The sequence below is a fragment of the Sus scrofa genome, chromosome 12, assembly GCF_000003025.6.
Source record: "Sus scrofa isolate TJ Tabasco breed Duroc chromosome 12, Sscrofa11.1, whole genome shotgun sequence".
Classification (NCBI taxonomy): Eukaryota; Metazoa; Chordata; class Mammalia; order Artiodactyla; family Suidae; genus Sus; species Sus scrofa.
Window position 1 is genome coordinate 51,899,762 of NC_010454.4, and position 17,732 is coordinate 51,917,493.

Below are 17,732 nucleotides of genomic sequence, written 5' to 3' on the forward strand. Positions count from 1 at the left end.
TCCCTCTGTTTGCTATTCTTTATTGAAGGGGTCCCACATCCTCAATGGACCCCAGCCAAACCAGAAACCAGACAGGTCCCCCAAATATAGCAGGAGGCCTGGAAGGGGAGGGGAATGACTTAAGATCCCGTCACACCTCCCTGGAAATAGAAACCCACCACAGACGGACAGACAGACGGGGCGGGGGGGAGAGGGCACCTCCCTTTAGGTTCTCCCCACTTTGCCCCCACTTGAAAAGAAACTCAAACACTGACTACGCAGCACCCCAGCCCCCCACCCACCCTAGCAGCGTTTGTGGGACCCCCCCCTGCAGGGGGCGGCCCGAGGCAGCTTCCCGTCACTCCCCACTTTGGTTCACTCCTGGCAGCTCCGTGCCCTCTTCCTTCCTCAGCCTCCGGCCCAGTCACCCCTACGTCCTCTATCACCTACTCGGACCCTCTCTCTCATCTCTAGGGCTTCCCTGCCCCAGGGCTTCTGGGGAAGCAGCATCTCCTCCCAGCAAGGGACCCCGCCAGGCCCTCTGTGCCCAGGATGCGGACTCACACCGCCGCCCCACTCTCCTTGAGGTCAGGGGCCGAGCGCTGCCGTCTCATCCGCGGGGGCGTTGTGTACGGGGGGTAGCGCGGCCCTGGGGGCCGCTGGGCTGGGTATGGTTGGGGCTGCTGGGGATAATAGTTGTGCTTTTTCGGCTGGAAGTGCTGGGGTTCGGGCTGCGCAGAACCTCCTCCCCGGGATCGGCCCCCTCCGTCCAGGGAGTTCCTGCGGGGACGGTGGGACCGACGGGGACTCGGGGGCCTGCGGGCAGGGGTGGCTGGAGGAGGAGTGAGCTCCTCGGGGGGCTGGGGTGGCACTGGGGACTCCCCGGGCCCCGTCCCGGGCCAGGACTCACGGTGCTGGGGGTTGCTCTTGAAGGGGAAACGCAGCTTGCAGTCGTGAGGGGGCACGAAGCGGGCGGGGGGCCTGCGCAGCCCCCCACCCCGGCCCCCGGAGCCCTGCAGTCCCTGCAGCCGCAGCTGCTCCTGCTTGAGCCAGCGAAGGCGGCCCCGGCGGAAGGCGGGGTCCTCCTCCATCAGCCGCGACACCCGCTCCCAGCTCGACAGGGGAGGCGAGGAGGGCCGGGCGGGGGGCGCACGGTCGCTGGGGGCTTCCTCCTCTGTTGCCTCGGACCCTTGGGGCGGCGTCCATGTGGCCTCACCAGCCTCTTCACTCTCATCGTCGTGATCCTGGGGCGGGGGGAAGATAAAAGGCGGACGTGAGCAGAGCGGGGTCTGGAAGACCGGCAAATTCGGGAGGAGGAGCGGGAAGGCCCTGGGGCGGCTGGATGTCCAGGGTCCCCAGAGGGGCTTGGGGATGAGGAAGCTGGAGGGACAGTGGTTCAGGAGCCCAGGCCCGGAGCTGAGGGTCTGACTCAGCCTTGGTCTGCCACCTCCTAGCCTCTCTGCCTCTGTGTCCTCACCAGCAGCAATGACAGTGCCGAGCAGAGCGCTGCGCTGAGTCCATGAGAAATGTCCCCAGGCTTGTTGTCTAGAGGGCACGCAGCAAATACTGCTGCATAAAGGACGGGCCCTGGGCATGCGGCAGTCAACAAAAAGGGAAGACGCGGGCCATCGGTTTAGGGGACTGACACAGTTGATGAATAAGAAAAATATATAGTATGGTACACATGTTATACTTCCATAAAAAGTCAAACATAAATATATATGTGATTAAATTACTTAATTTTATTCTTTTTTTAGGGCCGCCACCATGGCATATGGAGGTTCCCAGGCTAAGGGTCTCATTGGATCTGTAGCTGCTGGCCTCCACCACAGCCACAGCAATGTGGGATCTGAGCCATGTCTTTGACCTACACCACAGCTCACAGCAACACCAGATCCTTAACCCACTGAGCGAGGCCAGAGATCGAACCCACAACCTCGTGGTTCCTACTCGGATTCATTTCTGCTGCGCCATGACGGGAACTCCATTTTTCTTTTTATACTATACATGCCACGTTGTATATTTCATATAAATGTAAAAACATCTATTCACATGGAGAAGACTAGAGCAAGGACCAGGGACAGGAGGCCAGGGTGGGGGAGGTTGCAATGAAAGGACAGGAAGACATTCAGTGAGAAGCTATTTCTGTGAACACCTGAGGGAAATGAGGGGCAAGCTTCCTGGCTCTCTGGGGGGGAAGGGTGTTCTAGGCTGAGGGAACAGCAGGGGCAAAGGCCTTGAGGCAGGAGTGTTTCCAGCAAGTTCAAGGAACAGCAGAGTAGCCAAAAGGGCTGGAGAGGGGAGAGTGAAGAGAGGGCCAGGAACTGCACTTGGAGCCATAAGCATTTTTTTTTTTTTTTTTTTGGTCTTTTCAGGGCCGAAGCCACAGCATATGGAGGTTCCCAGGCTAGGGGCTACAGCAACACAGGATCCGAGCCGCGTCTGCGATCTACACCACAGCTCACGGCAACACCAGATCTTAACCCACTGATCGAGGCCAGGGATCGAACCCGCAACCTCATGGTTCCTAGTCAGATTCGTTAACCACTGAGCCATGACGTGAACTCCTGGAGCCATAAGCCTTGGCCGGCAATGACTGTCCTTAGGACTGGCTAGCTCCCATTCCCCTTTAGAAGGCGAGAGAGAAAACAGCAGAAATTCTGTAGTGCGTAACCCCCGTAGCTAGCATGATGCCTGGCACACAGCAAACACACAAATATTTCCTTGTTGAGCAAATACATGCAAGACAGGGGTACGTCCTAACACTGCTGCTCCCAGGGCCACTGTGAAGATTCACGGGGCAACACAGGAGAAGCTCTCAGCACAGCGGCTACCAGAGCCAAGAGTCACCCAGGCGAGGGGTGGCTGTAAAAGGGGACATGTCCGTGAACACTCATTGAGCAGGGATTTAAGAACTGTGTCCTTCATATCACTGGTTCTCAAACATTATTGTACTTGAGAACTCTCAAATTTGCGGGTACTTATTAAAAATGCAGACTCGTCCCCAAAGACACTGATTTGGTAGATCTGGGACAGAACCCTGGAATCTGAATTTTTAATCAGTGCCCTGGGGACTGTGAGGCAACGTATGCTGAAAAAAAGCTGTGTTAAACTTTTTTTTTTGTTTTTTAGGGCCGCACCCGCAGCACATGGAGGTTCCAGGCCATGGGTCGAATTGGAGCTACAGCTGCCGGCCTATGCCACAGCCCCAGCAACGAGGGATCTTTAAATCCACTGAGCGAAGCAGGGGATTGAACCCGCAACCTCATGGTTCCTAGTCGGATTGTTTCTGCTGCGCCACAACAGGAACTCCAAGCTGTGTTAAACTTTGATGCTTTTTTTTTTTTCTTTTTAGGGCCACAGCCACGGCACATGGAAGTTCCTAGGGTAGAGGTCTAATCGGAGCTGCAGCTGCCGGCCCATGCCACAGCCACGGCAATGTGGGATCTGAACCGAATATGCTACCTACACCTCAGCTCACGGCAACACCGGATCCTTAACCCACTGAGCAAGGCCAGGGATCGAACCCGCATCCTCATGGATGTTGCTGGGTTCGCTACTGCTGAGCCACAAAGGGAACTCTTCAATAAGATTTCTTAAAGGAAGAGGGGGAAGGAGGCTGGAATCTGCACTGGGAGGTTCAGGTTCCCACAAGGGGGAGGCGGAGGGAGTGGCAGGGGCCCCCCTACCTGAGTCAGGGGGATGACCCTCTCCATGCGAAGCATGCGGTCCCTCAGGGCCTGCAGCTCGCGGTCCTTGCTGCTGTTCTGCAGCTTCACCTCCTGCAGGATCCCCGTCAGCTTGTCGATGTGAGCCCGGAGGTCCTCCACCTCTGCGCCGCGGGCGCCCTCCTCACCGCCGCCACCTCCACCTCCGCCGCCGCCTTCCTCCTCGCCCACCGTGTCCCAGACGTCCCGGGCCACGGCCCTCCAGGCGTCCCCGGCCCCTCGGACTTGCCATAGGTGCGGCACAGCTCTCGCATCTTGAGGGCGGCCAGGGCCTCGATCTCGGCGCGCCCGTGGCGGAAGTCGGCCAGGGCCACCTCGTAGCAGATCTCCTTGACGGCCTGCATCTTCAGGTCGGCCATGGTGGCCCAGCGGGGGTCTTTGCCCTGCAGCCGCCGGCGCTGGGGGATCTGGTACACCCTGCGGGGGGCCCTGCGCTTGCCGCTGCTGGGCAGCCCGCAGCGCTTGACGATGGTCTGGACCGTGGTGGGGGGCAGCTGCTCGCGCAGGGACGAGATGAGCCGCCAGCTCTCTTCGCAGGAGCGCTTGTCCGAGTCGTCGCCGCTGTCAGAGTCTGCATACTGGGGCCAGAGAGGGGGACGACAGCGGGGAGGGGACTAAGGACACCCCAGCGCCACAGGTCCCCGTGAAACGGAACCATCATCAGAACTGCCTAGTGCTGGGAGCACAGCCTGAACCTCTGCTCGTCTGCACAGCGGACGTAATGACAGCAGCTCCCTCACAGATACATTCTGAGGATTAAGGTACTCGGAGCGTGTGAACAGGGGCTGGCCCAGAGCGAGTGACCTCTAAGACTTAGCCAGTGCGGGTTGCATGGATGCGGGTTGCATGGATGTACAGATACATACATTGCTCAGGATGAGGTTCCAGGTTTAAAAGTAAGTCCATTTAAATAACAATATTAAGTAAATAACAGTGTGACTGGTACATGGATTTGGTAAAAATCATCAAGGTGGCACAGACAGGACCAGCGAGAGTCCGGGATGCCCCTGTCACCTGCGAGGAACCCTAGTTCCCTGCCTGCACCGGTTCCTCCCTGCGTCACAGTCTGTCCTGTCTCCTCCTAGATGCCACCTCTACACCCGAGGCCCGGGCTCGCTCCCCATCTGGCCCAGTCAGTGTGAACCCAAATCAGGGTCAGGCTGCAGCGCTGCCAACCCACCTCCGCCTCTGCCTGCCCTGCCGCGCCCCCGCCGGCCCCTCACCAGCCGCTGCTGCTCCAGCAGAAGGTCAGCCTCTTCCTTTTCTTTCCGGTACTGGTTCTCCAGATCCTGCAGCCTGGGATTGGGTGGGGAGGGGAGGGAGAGCTGTGTGGGTTCTGGAGCCACCTCAGGGGGGCCTCTGACAACGTTGAGGGGGCTGGGGGCCTGGAGGGAGGGCCTGGGGGGCCCGGGCGTGAGCACCCTCCCCCACCTCTTCTCCATCTCCAGCTTGATGTCAATCCCCTGCTGCTCCAGCAGCTCCTTCTGGGCGAAGTTCCAGTCGACGGGCTCAGAGGGGGGTCCTGGGGGCGGGGGGACCCCTCGCTCCCGCTCCAGCCGCGCCTGCTCCGGGTGATTGAAGCGGAAAACGTGGTTCTTGCCCATCACAATCCTATTCCCTGGAGAGAGGAGGATGGAGAGGTGACCTCGCTCCCCGACAGCCGCACACCCTTCCCTGTGTCTGAGGTGTCCAGGGCCTTGCCCCCAAGTCCCAGGGACCCTGACGCCATCTCTCCCCAAGCTGGAGGGCTGTCAGAGCCCAGGTCCCCCTAGTGGACCCCAAGGAAGGCCCTGTCCCTGCCAGCTGAGGGGCATCAGGAGCATGCATCCTCTTCCTGTTGCCCTTAAGCAGCAAGAGAAGCCAAAACCTGCCTCCTCTCTCTTGCCTTCCCAGTCCTGTCCTCACGTGCCCAGACTGCTTCCTTATTTCTAGGTCCTGCCCGGATTCACAGCCAGAGCCCAGAACCCTCACTGCACCCTCGTCTACCTGACTTCAGCACCACAGGCTCGGTGACAAGTTTCCCGTTGACGTAGGTCTCGGCTCCTGCACAGGGCTCCAGGGTGACCACCACTGAGGCGGGGCGAGAGGAAAGAGAGGATCAGACCCTGGGGGAGGAGGGCTGCGGTCACAGATTCCCACCTGCATGACCCCCAAACCACACATGCAGCCCCGGTCCCACTGCCCAGTACCTGTCGGGGGTGCCATGGCCCCTCTGGTGGCAGGCAGCACGGGAAAGGAAGAGCAGAAGGCGGGTTAGAGCCCCAGCTACAGTTCTCAGGAGCCTCTGCGGGGGCTCCCTCCTCACCCTCCGCCATCCTCCCCGGCGCGGCTTAGCAGACCCCTAACTCTCAGCGCGCTTCGCCTCTCAGGTCCGACTGGGCGGCAGGCCCTGCCTTCCCCGCTGCCAGCTGACCACCCCTCCTTTCCCTCCAGCCGGCTCCTAGCCCACTTCTGTCTGATGCGCCTTGCAAACTATTACCTGACTAATCTCAAACCAGAGTCAACAGATCACTATCTGCACAGGACAAGGTAAAGCCAACCCAGGCCAAACATCCATCACGGTGCTGCCTGTACAAATCACCTGCTGCCTGTGGGACACAAGGACGCCGGAGGCAGCCGCCTGCCCTCGAGGACCAAGGCCTCGCTATCCCGGAGAGGTCCCCGTATTCCAGGGAACCAGACTCTGTGACTCCTTAGCTGAGAGACACTAAGTCACCCAACTTCTGTGATCTACAAAATGAAATAACGAAGGCTTTCTTTACAGAGGTGCTGAACGCTTCAAATAAAGTGATGTGTGAAAATGAATCCTTATTTATATTCAAAGTACTAGAGAAACTAGGAGGAACAGAGGCAGGAGGCAGAGATGCGGTGGGAGAACAAAGAAAGCAAACAGGAACTTGGCTTGGGGCAAAGGACTGCAAATGATGGTGGGGAACGAGGTAACTTCTGAGCCAATGATTGAAGGGAGACGTGGATTTCAAGGAGCAGACACAATGGAGAAGGAGGCGCAGACGGAGCTGAAGCACCACCGTGTGCCTGCAACCAGCAACGGAAGAAGGTGGCAGAGGAGAGGATGGGGGCGCTGTAATGGGTACCAGCTTATCCCCACCCTCTTTCCCCCCCGTGCCCCCAATCCACCCATCCATTCCACAAATATACTGCCCCCCGATAATATGCCAAGCGCTGTTTCAGGTTCTGGAAACACAAGGGAGATAAAAACCAAAATCCCTACTCTTACAGAGCTTACTTCCAGTTGGTGAAAGATGATAAACAAGTAATTCAGCCAATAATCTCAAGTGGGGGCTGGGGTGGGGAGAGTCACGGACAGAAATGGGGCCAGGTGAGATTTCACTCCAGCGAGCCCAGTGCAGCCTGCTCTGTGTCCAGGAAGCCACAGCCATCTGTACTGAGGCAGCCCAGGGCTCACAGCACGGGCCCTAGAGCCTGCCAGGCTGCGACCCAAGCCGGTTCTGCTGAACTGTGTGGCCTCGGCAAGCTCCCCAGCCCCTGGGACCCTCAGTTCCCTCCTCCGTGAGCCGTGTGAGAAAACGCCAAGGCATAAAGCAGATGGGAAGTAGGAACTCCTCCTCGACGTCCACCCCTTTGTCCGTGCTGCTTGCTCTTCTCTGCCCGTCTTTGGTCAAGTCTTAAATCTGCCATGGGAACAAAGGCCCCAAAACGCTAGCCCTTTACCTAGCCCCATCTCTGGGGGCACAGAACCCTTGGCTGCCCTCACTGTGAGGTAACCGATTTGTGCCTGTCGTCTCCCCAGACACACCCCGAGCTCTCCAAGGGTGGGATGGCCCCGAGGGCCTCGTGTGGTTTTGTATCACCTCAGCACACGGTCCGAGGGAACCGCAGAACAGGAACTCGCCAATAACTCACTGGGCTGCACTGATTCAAGAGCTCACAGCTCGCAACGCCGGAAGCGCCCGCTGCCGCTGGGGACCTGAACCAGACCAGAACCACTGGGTTCATCCACTGACCCTGAACGGAGCTGAGGTCCATTGGGCAGGTCATCAATCTGAGCTGCAAGCCACGTGAGAATGTCCTTTCTTATTTTAAAACAAGCATTGACCATTGTGCCCTGTCTCCCAACCCCCAGGAGGCATCAGACCTGACGCACACAGCACGGGTGAGGGAGAGCCCAGGTGTGACCTCCCTGCCCAATTCACTTCCCAGAGCGAGACTTCACTTGAGCCCAGCTGAACCAAATCATTCCTTTTTTTGGCCACACCCCCAGCATGTGGAAGTTTTCCCTGACCAGGGACCAAACCTGAGCCACAGCAGTGGCAACGCCAGATCCTTAACCCACTGAGCCACCAGGAGAACTCCATCATTCCTTTTTTTTAAATGACTAAACCAGGAGTTCCCACTGTGGCACAGTGGGCTAAGGATCTGGCACTGTCACTGCTGTGACTCAGGTTCAATCCCCAGCCCAGTGCAATGGTTTAAGGATCTGGCATTGCTGCAGCTGTGGCTTAGGTTGTTATTTTATTTTATTAACTAATCAATTTTTTCTTTTTTAATTGTTATTATTTGGATTCAATCCTTGACCTGCAAACTTCCATATGCCACAGGGCAGCTGATAAAGAAAAAAAATAATTAAAAAAAATGGAGTTCCTGATTTGGCACAATAGGATCAGTGGCATCTTGGTAACACTGGGACACAGGTTTGATCCCTGGTGTGGCACAGTGGGTTAAGGATCCAGCACTGTCGCAGCTGCAGCTTAGGTTGCAACTGCAGCTGGGATCTGATCCCTGGCCAGGAACTCCGTATGCCATGGGGTGGCCAAAAAAGAAAATATAAATCAATAAAATAAAATAACTAAACCAGAACAAAATGCTGATTTCAAAATATGTCCTGAGTACCATAAGCATTGTTTTTTTGGGGGGTTTTGTTGTTGTTGTTGTTTTTGTCTTTTTAGGGCTGCACCCATGGCATATGGAGGTTTCCAGGCTAGGGGTCCAATCGAAGCTACAGCTGCCGGCCTGCACCACAGACATAGCAACGCAGGATCCGAGCTGCGTCTGCGACCTATACCACAGCTCATGGCAGCGCCGGATCCTTAACCCACTGAGCGAGGCCAGGGATGGAACCCGCAACCTCATGTTTCCTAGTTGGATTCATTTCCGCTGCAACACGACGGGAATTCCCACAAGCATTGTTTTGCTACCTGAGTGCTTGTGATTCCCAAAAGCTTTTGCTGCTGTGGCCAAAAAGGGCTAAACACCTCTGAACGTTTTGAAACCAAAGGGATACATGGGCTGACTGCCTGCCTGAAACCTCTGCAGTCACAGCTGAACAGATACGCAGGTTTTCAGAGATAAATTCAGAGAGCCCACTGAGAAGAGTACAGGTTTTCATAAAAAATGACTGGGGTACTATCTGAGACTAGAAACAAAATCAAGAGGCCAGGCTCTCCTCTTCACCTAAATCTTGCCCTCTGGAGCCACACTCTCCCGTCTCTGCCCCGGGGGCCCTCGCCACTCCCTGCTGTTAGGGGTCTGCACCCGCGGGAAGGCGCAATGGGCACGGAGAGCCGCCCCCCTGCTGACCAGGAGCGCGAAGCCCTCCTGGCGAGGACACACCCCTCTCCCAGGGCCGAGCTCCCGGGGCCGCACCCAGGCCTTGTTCAGTGGGGGCGGGACGTGGGGCCTTCTCTCTCCTTGCCTGGCCGCCCCGCTCTCAGCCCTCAGCCGTTACCTTCTCCATCTGGCTGAGGGATGCTTCGGAACAGACAGTGTTGCTCCCGAATGAACTGCCCCGTCAGCTTGATGTCCACATCCACCTGGCCGACCCTGGGGAAGCAGCGGCCAATGTTTGGTGAGCGTGTGACAGTCAGACACACACCAAGCCCCTTCTGAACACGAGCTCATGCGATTCAGTGAGCCAAGCATAATTATTCCCATTTCACAGATGAGCGAGCTGAGGCTCAGAGTTAACCTGCCCGAGGTCATGCAGCTGGCCACCGGCTTCCCATTTACAGCAAAGGGGAGAGGGAACCTGGCGTGGGATGGGTGCCCTCCGCCTCAGGCCTCCCGTCCTTCTCACGACGATCACCAAGGACAGCTGTGAAGCTGTGGTGGGAGAGGAAGGGGCACCTTCACGTCTTTAACTGCAAGAGGTGACCTCAGAGGCGCCAAGCCCCTCAGGTTCGGTAGCCTTAGCCAGGGAAGCCCCTGCCACGTGGGCACTGTCCTTCGACAGAGTGGGGGGTGAGGGGTACATTCCCTTTTCCTCCCCAGGGAGGGTCCCACTAAGAGGTGCCAAGGCAATGGTGCTGGGGGCTAAAACACAGGGGCCCAAGCTCCCACCCAAGCTATCCCAGGAGATCAGTGCTGGGTTGGTTTGGTTCCAGGAGGCGTGTCACCCACACCAAAGTGGTGGGTGGAGGCAGGCTCTGCGAGGTCTCAGGAAGCCCTAGAGCCCTGTCCTGAGATCTGGGGTGTCCCCAGTGAGGTCACCAGGCCGTCCCTCTGCAACCACACCCCAAAAGGAGAGGCTGCCCACAGGCCACGAGCGAGCACTACCTGGTGACACCGTCCTTGATGTGGTAGAGCAGACACTCCGACATCAGGGGGTCTTCGTTCAGGTTCACCAGGTGCGGAGTCTGAGGGGGAGGGGGTGGTCAGGGGAGGGCCATGGGGGGGGCTGCCAGGAGGGAGGGAGGGAGCTCGGCAAACGTCCTTGCGGGTTCCCTCGCTGCCTGCCGCACCCCGCACCCTCCGAGGGAGAGCTCAGCCCCCTCCTGCTCCCACTCACCCCAACTGCTGCAGGGGAGCCTGACCCGCCCTCTCCTCACGCACAAGATCCCCCCCCCCAGGCCCCATGACCTTGGAGGCACCTGGACCTGCCAGCCTCGGAGCAGAAACCAGAGAATCTCCCCGGACTCGCTCTGCTTCCCCTGGACTCCCTCTGTCCCCAGGGCTCATGATTTCTTCCTTCAAAATACATCTCGGAGATCCCTTCGTGGCTCAGCAGTTAACGAACTCAACTGGAGGAGCCGGGTTCCATTCCTGGCCTCGCTCAGTGGGTTAAGGAGCCGGCATTGCTGTGGCTGTGGTGCAGGCCAGTAGCTACAGCTCCACTTCGACCCCAGCCTAGGAACTTCCATGTGCCACGGGTGTGGCCCTAAAAAGAAAATAAATAAATAAATAAATTACATACATATATATATAGAGAGAGAGAGAGAGAGACACACACACACACACACACACACACGTATATCTCGCTACTTCTGGAGAGTACAAGAGGGGACTGGGTTAGGGACTGGCTTGAATTCCTTGGACCATGGATTACTTTCATAATTACACTTACAAAACGAAAGGTATCAGTTCAATTCAAAAGCAGCAGAACAAACAGACCCTTTTCTCACAGCAGACTCCACACTCCTCCCCAGCCACTGCCCGTCCCCAGGCCCGCTTCGCCTCGAGCCAGGGTCACTGAAGCAGCGGCCTGGCCCCTGTGGAGGCCTCCCTGCCCCAACCTGCCCCACACCTGGCTGGTCACTGCGCTGTCCCGCATGGAAGCCCCAGCCCCATCCCTTCCCCCACAGCACCCTCTCCTGACTTCCGTCTCCCTTAGAGACACCCAGCCCTCCCCAGGCACGGAAACCACGGCAGCTTACGAGCCTGGTGCCCCCTCTGCACCCCCTCACGCCTCTGGAAGCCAAGCCTGGGGAAGTTTCCCTCCTGACCACCCGCTGCCTCGGCCCACCCTGCCACAGGCCTGCCTGAGCTCCCGCTACTCCATCACAGCTGTGACGTCCTGCTCACCACGCCACGGCTGCGCAGGCTTCTCCACGTCGACCTCTCCAGCTGGCGCCACATGCCGGTCCGACTTGAGTTGGCTTTTTAGGCTGGTACCCCTGGGCCTCCTCGGCAGGGGCCCAGCCCACCTGTCCAAGCCCCTTTCCAGGGGGCCCCTCCCCTTCTGTGCTCCTGCCCAGTGGACTCTGAGCACCCACTCCAGAAGCAGGGCTCCTGCACACCCTCTCGCCTGGAAAGGCTCCCTCCAGCCCCATCCCCATCCCACCTGTCAAAATCATTCACGGCCATCCCTCCATCTGCCTCAAAGGCCACTTCTTCCACAAAGCTTTCCTAAGCCTTCCACCCTGCCTCCGTTCTGCAAGCAGTTACTGTGCCCTCTCTATGTGCGAGACCCCATTGAGGTGCCGGCAGGACAGAGATGGGTCCCACTGGCCAGGCAGTCAGAGTCAACCTGGGGAGACAAGACTTGGTGTGGAAACACCGTTGCCGGCAACAAACACAGGCCTCGTGGCAGACTTTCTGAACTTTCTGCGCCCTCCCTTAGCTCATTTGTTCACGCATCCATTTTCTCTCCCGCCACATCTGGGAGGGGCTCACACACAAGGATAAAGGAAGTGACAACCAGTGGGGGCAAAGGAGGGTCAGGGAGCTGCGTGGGAAACGCAGCACGGGAGCTGGTCTTGCAGGAGGAGGACTTGCAGAAGGAAGAATGTCCAGGGGAAAGGAGGAGTCTGAACAAAGGCCCAGAGGCAGGAAAGCACAGGAGTGGGGAGATCGCCAGCAGCCAAGGCCCCGTATTTCTCTGGGGGCCCCGGACCAGGGAGCCCAAGGCTACGTCCACAGAGGAGGCAGCATGCATCTGTGCGTCTGCCCCAACGGTCACTCTGCAACTCCCCCTCTCCTCCCCGGGGACCATCACGCCCCGCCCGCCACCACGGTCAGGCCGGTCTGGGAACGGCAAAAGCCAGCAGGCTCTGGGAGCAGAAAGCGATCTATCCCCTGAGAGGAGACAGGATTTAGGACAGCGCTTTTCAATCTCTGTTCATCCCTGGATCCCTTTGTTCACCTGAAACCTTACCTAGAAGCCTAACACCTCAAGCAGATAAGCAGAGGGCCATTCGGATTGTGGTGGGGGCAGGGGACCCTGCTCCCCGCCCCCAACCGGGCCCCTGTGAAGGAAGCTCCGAGCCACGTCTGAAAAATCGCTGACTTAAGAAGTCCTCAGGCCTGGCGTGAGGTCCCAGAAAAAGGGGGCTTCCCTACGGCTCGTGGCTCTCTTGTCTCTGCAGGACAAGCTGCACCTCTTCCCCAAGGACCCAACTCCCCACCCGACTCTTCCTAGGTTGGAGCCACTCCCACCAAAGCCCTCTCCCCTGGACCCTTCCAGCTCTCCCCCTCAAGTCCTCATGCCTTTTCCACACATCAGAATGTGGGCATCCTCGCCGCCTGGGAAACGGCAAGGTAACTCCCCTAGAACACCTCTTTTTTTATTTATTTATTTTTTTTTTTTTTGTAAACCAGATTGGCAAAGAGGCTTTCTGGGAAAACATCAAAATTTTACCTGCTATCATTGGACCCCAAAGCTCCACTTCTAGGAATCTGATCTATAGACAAAAGACCTATTTGTAAGACCATCTTTTATAAGACTGTTTATAGTAGCCAAGAATGGGAAACCACCTGAAGGTCGACTGGTAGAAGCTGATTTAAAAAGTCATTCCAGGGAGCTGCCATCATGGCTCAGGGAAATGAATCTGCCTAGCAACCAGGAGGACACAGGTCTGATCCCTGGCCTCGCTCAGTGGGTTAAGGATCCAGTGTTGCCATGAGCTGTGGTGTAGGTCGCAGACGTGGCTCGAATCCCGCATTGCTGTGGCTGTGGTGTAGGCCAGCAGCTACAGCTCCCATTAGACCCCTAGCCTGGGAACCTCCATATGCTGCTGGAGCGGCCCTAAGACAGATGAAAGACGAAAAAACAAAATCATCTTACATTCTACAATAGAATAGTCTGACACTGTGGGGGGAAGGACGTAACTCTGATACGCTGTTATGTGGAAAAGTAACATGACAGGCACGGAATCACAGACTACTCAGAGAGGTGATGAGTGCATGTGTGTGTGTGCAAATGTGGACGAGCGTGTGCAACACACGCCTGTATGTGCAGAGCCTCCTCGGAGAACACTCGAGGGGCTGCTGACAGCCCCCCCCCCGAGGGGGGGGAGGAAGGAGGTTTCCTTCTCACCTCACTCACCTCCCCAGACTCCGTGAACGCCCCGAGGTATGTGACCTTGACAAGATGACCAGGAACAAAAACGAACCAAAGCCCCCTCCAGCTGGGCCCGGCCTCTAGCAGGTGGCATCCTCCACGGCGCGAACCCCTCCTGGAAAGAACCCCCTACCCCGTCAGTCTGTCCACCCCTCTCTACCTTTCCCCAGCCCTGCAGCCGTGGCGGAAGCTCCTCAGGTACCCAGCACCCCAAGGTGGCTGCAAGCCCCACCGAGCACCACCTGCAGTCCTTCCTCCCAGAGGCAGGCCTCGGGGTTGCGGGGGGAACCCCAAAGCCCTGGGTGCCCAGCCCCGCACCTGACCCGTCAGCCCAGCCTATTGCCTTCATCACCCACCCAGGCCAGGCCAGGCCAGGGCCACCCCTCTCCTGTGTTTGGATTCCTGTTCGATGGCCCTGCTCGCTCAGTCTCCCTGACGCCCTGGCCCTGTGAAATCTGGGGGGGCCTCCTTGCAACAACCCACTGCCTCTTCCACGCAGCGCTCAGGACCTGATCCTAGTATGTGTGTACCGGCGTGGCTGGCTCCATTCCAGGGTGGGACTGGAGGTTCCTGCTTTGCTCAAACTGGCCTCTGCATCATCCCTCATCAGTGGGCACCAGGACGGCTGGGCCAGCGTCCACGCCGCCTGGCTGGTCCCTGCGCCGTGCTGGTTGTTCAGGGTTTTGAATACCATTTCTGCCTCCAGCTGAACCTGACCACTCCTGCCCTGCTTCCTTCCCTCCTTCCTTCCTTCCTCTCCACAAAGACTCACTGAGCACTTACGACACAGCGACAGGAGCGGGTGTGCTCCACTTGGTGACAAGGCCCCGTGTTGCCAGCCCAGTGTTCTCCCTGCTTCTCTCTCTACCACCTCATCCATCTTCCAGGCTCCACTTTTCAAACACCTTCTCCAAAAAACCAGTTTCCATACATCTCCAGCCTGCACTGATTCTTCCAACTCTAAACCTCTCTATTTATAATCAGCATCTTGTGGTTTAAGACTCACTCCTTCTCCATTCCTATTTATGGTCTTGTCTTCCCAAGTTATCCTTTCAAAACGTGGGTTTTTTTTGTCTTTTTAGGGGAGCACCTGCGGCATATGGAGGTCTCCAGGATAGAGCTCAAACTGGAGCTGGAGCTGCTGGCCTACACCACAGCCACAAAAACGCAGATCTGAGCCACATTTGCGACCTACACCACAGCTCACAGCAACACCGGATCCCTAACCCACTGAGCAAGGCCAGGGATCGAACCTGCATCCTCATGGATCCTAGTTGGATTCATTAACCACTGAGCCACAACAGGAACTCCTCAAAACATATTTTTTTAGGGTTTCTTCTTTTTGAGTAAGTAACACATGCACAGGGTAAAAATTCAAATGGTAAAAGAGAACAGACTGGGATAAGTCACCTCCCCACCATCCTCCAGTCTCCCAGGTCCTCTCCCTTCCCTTGCAGTTACCACCAGAACCAGTTTCGTAGAAGTCCAGACATCAATTCTATGCATAAATTTACACACAGCCACACATGTGGGTTTGTATTTGTAAATGCCTAGATTCTAAGCAGCTCCTGAAATCCCTCTAAAGGCAGGGACCCCAGTATCCTTGTGGTCCCTAGAGTCGCTGGCCGCAGGCACTTACGCACTCGTCTCCTCTCCGGCTGTCAGAAGGAGGGAGAGGTCAGGGCTGGCCAGACAACACGGAGAGGAGGTGCAGGAATGGGGACAGAGATGATGGAGGGAGAATTCGGAGACCTCAGAGATCAAAGTTAGAACTCACGACCCCACCACCCCTGCCCCAACCCCCTACTCTCAGCATCAAGTCTCCAAGCCTCCGCGCCCCACCCCTCACTCACCTTCTTTGGAGAGAAGACGCCCACAGTTCCACCATCTTCCCGGACAGCCACCCCCATCTCAGCCAGCAATGCTTCTCTGAAGGCAAAGGAGAGGCAAAGACCGGTCTCATTACTGAGACCCACAAACGCCCTCCCTGCAGGGGCTGACCTTCCCTCCCCAGGCCGCTCTTCCCAGGGCCCTGCCCCGCACACCTCTCCATCCTCAAGGCCTCCGTCTTGCGTAGCTTCTCCTCCCAGGTCTCATTCAGCTCAGCTATAATCTTCTCTGTCTCCTGGGAACACGAGACAGGCGGGGATCAGGACAGTCTGGGATAAGCACTTCGTAGGGGCCCACACTCCTCTTGGGACCCTGGCTTTGGAGAACTCAACTCCCAGCGGCCCCCAGCCCCCCACCCCTTGCCAGCTCCAGCTTCCCACCTGCAGTCTCTCCATGGCCTCCTCAGGCCCAATCTGGGGCTCGGAACTGGGGGAGAAGGGCAGCTCCAGCTCCCCATTGTGTGCGGAGGGGGACGAGGGCGAAGCTGGGGCAGGGGGAGACGATACGGCTGGCAGAGCACCTCCAGGACTCCCCTCGTCCACCTTAGGCCTAGGAGGCAGAAAAAGGTAAAAGAGAGAAGCTAAGACAAGGCAGGAGAAAGAGGTAAAAGAAGGAGGCTAGGGAGTTCCCGTCGTGGCCCAGTGGTTAACGAGTCTGTCTAGGAACCATGAGGTTGCAGGTTCGGTCCCTGGCCTTGCTCGGTAGGTTAAGGATCCGGCATTGCCATGAGCCATGGTGTGGGTCGCAGATGTGGCTCGGATCCCGAGTTGCTGTGGCTCTGGCACAGGCCGGCAGCTACAGCTCCGATTAGACCCCTAACCTGGGAACCTCCATATGCCGCAGGTACGGCCCTAGAAAAGGCAAAAAGACAAAAAAAAAAAAAAAAAAAAAAGGAGGCAGCTAAGGAACTGATCGGACTGGCCTGTGAGGAGGGCAGAGGACATCTGGTCTACCTCCACCAAGCACAGAGCCCTCCTACCGCTGTCTTGATAAATGGACACCGAGTTTCTGCTTGTTCCCCTCCAGGGACAGAGAGCGCCTTACGGAACAAGGCAGCCAGTTCCCTCTACTGTTAGATGACTCACACATCACAAAGTTTTTAGCCGTGTTGAGCTGAAACCTGCGTCTTGCGTACTTCTTTCCAGTTCCATCCTCCAGGATGAGAGAGACGATGCTGCTTTTTCTTTTGCAAGATTACCCTTCAAATGTCAGGAGGTGAATATTGCGTCTACTTTCTCCTCCCAAGAACTGACACCCTTATTCTTCCACTGTGGCCCTTAGCACCCCCCCAACTTGCCATGCCATGCACCCCAAGACTCAATGCAGAGTCCACACCAGAAACAGCCAACACAAACTATATGTTCCTTCTTTTTCCCCCCTGCTTTTTAGGGCTGCACCCATGGCATAGGGAGATTCCTAGGCTAGAGGTCTAATCGGAGCTGTTGCTGCCAGCCCACGCCATAGCCACGCAGGATCCGAGCCGTGTCTGCGACCTACACCACAGCTCACGGCAATGCCAGATCCTTAACCCACTGAGCAAGGCCAGAGATTGAACCCGCAACCTCATGGTTCCTAGTCGGATTCGTTTCTGCTGCACCACGATGGGAACTCTGTCAGCAACCTAATCCTAATCACTCACTGTTTAAACCATAAATGCCTGACTTGTCCTTTACTCCCGCTCCTATCATTTTATGGTTCCAGGAGCCTGTCAAGGTCCCTCTGAATGCTGCCTGCCTTCGCCCTGGAGAGCCCGTCCCTCCTGGCTCTGTGACATTTGAAAGCGTGATCCACACCCTCTCCATATCAGTACCTAAGTTATCTGAGGGGCTTCCTGGGAGTGGTCCCTCTTTGGCCCCAGGCCTGGGTAAAGGCAAACGAGAGGGGTGAGGTGGGCCAGGGGGGCCTCCCTGAGCTCCCCGTCCCGGAGTCCTACCTCCCAGGACAGAGGCCGAGAGCCCCTGAGCCACCAGCAGTTCCCGAAGCCGGGCCACCTCCTCCTGCAGCTCCCGGATCAGCCGGGCATTAGGGTCCTCGTTGATGACGGCGTTGCAGCGGATCTGCTTGGTGCGGTCGGCGTACCTGGGCGAGGAGGGCGGCTT

The 17,732-nt window shown here is 57.3% G+C and overlaps 1 protein-coding gene across 1 annotated transcript in view; it reads right to left on the minus strand.

Moving 5' to 3' along the window:
* Positions 1-17,732, minus strand: part of KIF1C (kinesin family member 1C) — a 24,704-nt gene continuing 6,972 nt past the window's right edge. Inside the window, 12 exon segments of the mRNA XM_021067761.1 lie at positions 1-1,223; positions 3,669-3,919; positions 3,922-4,285; positions 4,931-5,003; positions 5,139-5,325; positions 5,694-5,777; positions 9,415-9,509; positions 10,242-10,321; positions 15,597-15,672; positions 15,789-15,868; positions 16,014-16,180; positions 17,564-17,712. Of these exon segments, the coding sequence (XP_020923420.1) occupies positions 540-1,223; positions 3,669-3,919; positions 3,922-4,285; positions 4,931-5,003; positions 5,139-5,325; positions 5,694-5,777; positions 9,415-9,509; positions 10,242-10,321; positions 15,597-15,672; positions 15,789-15,868; positions 16,014-16,180; positions 17,564-17,712 (2,290 nt within the window). The 3' untranslated portion in view covers positions 1-539.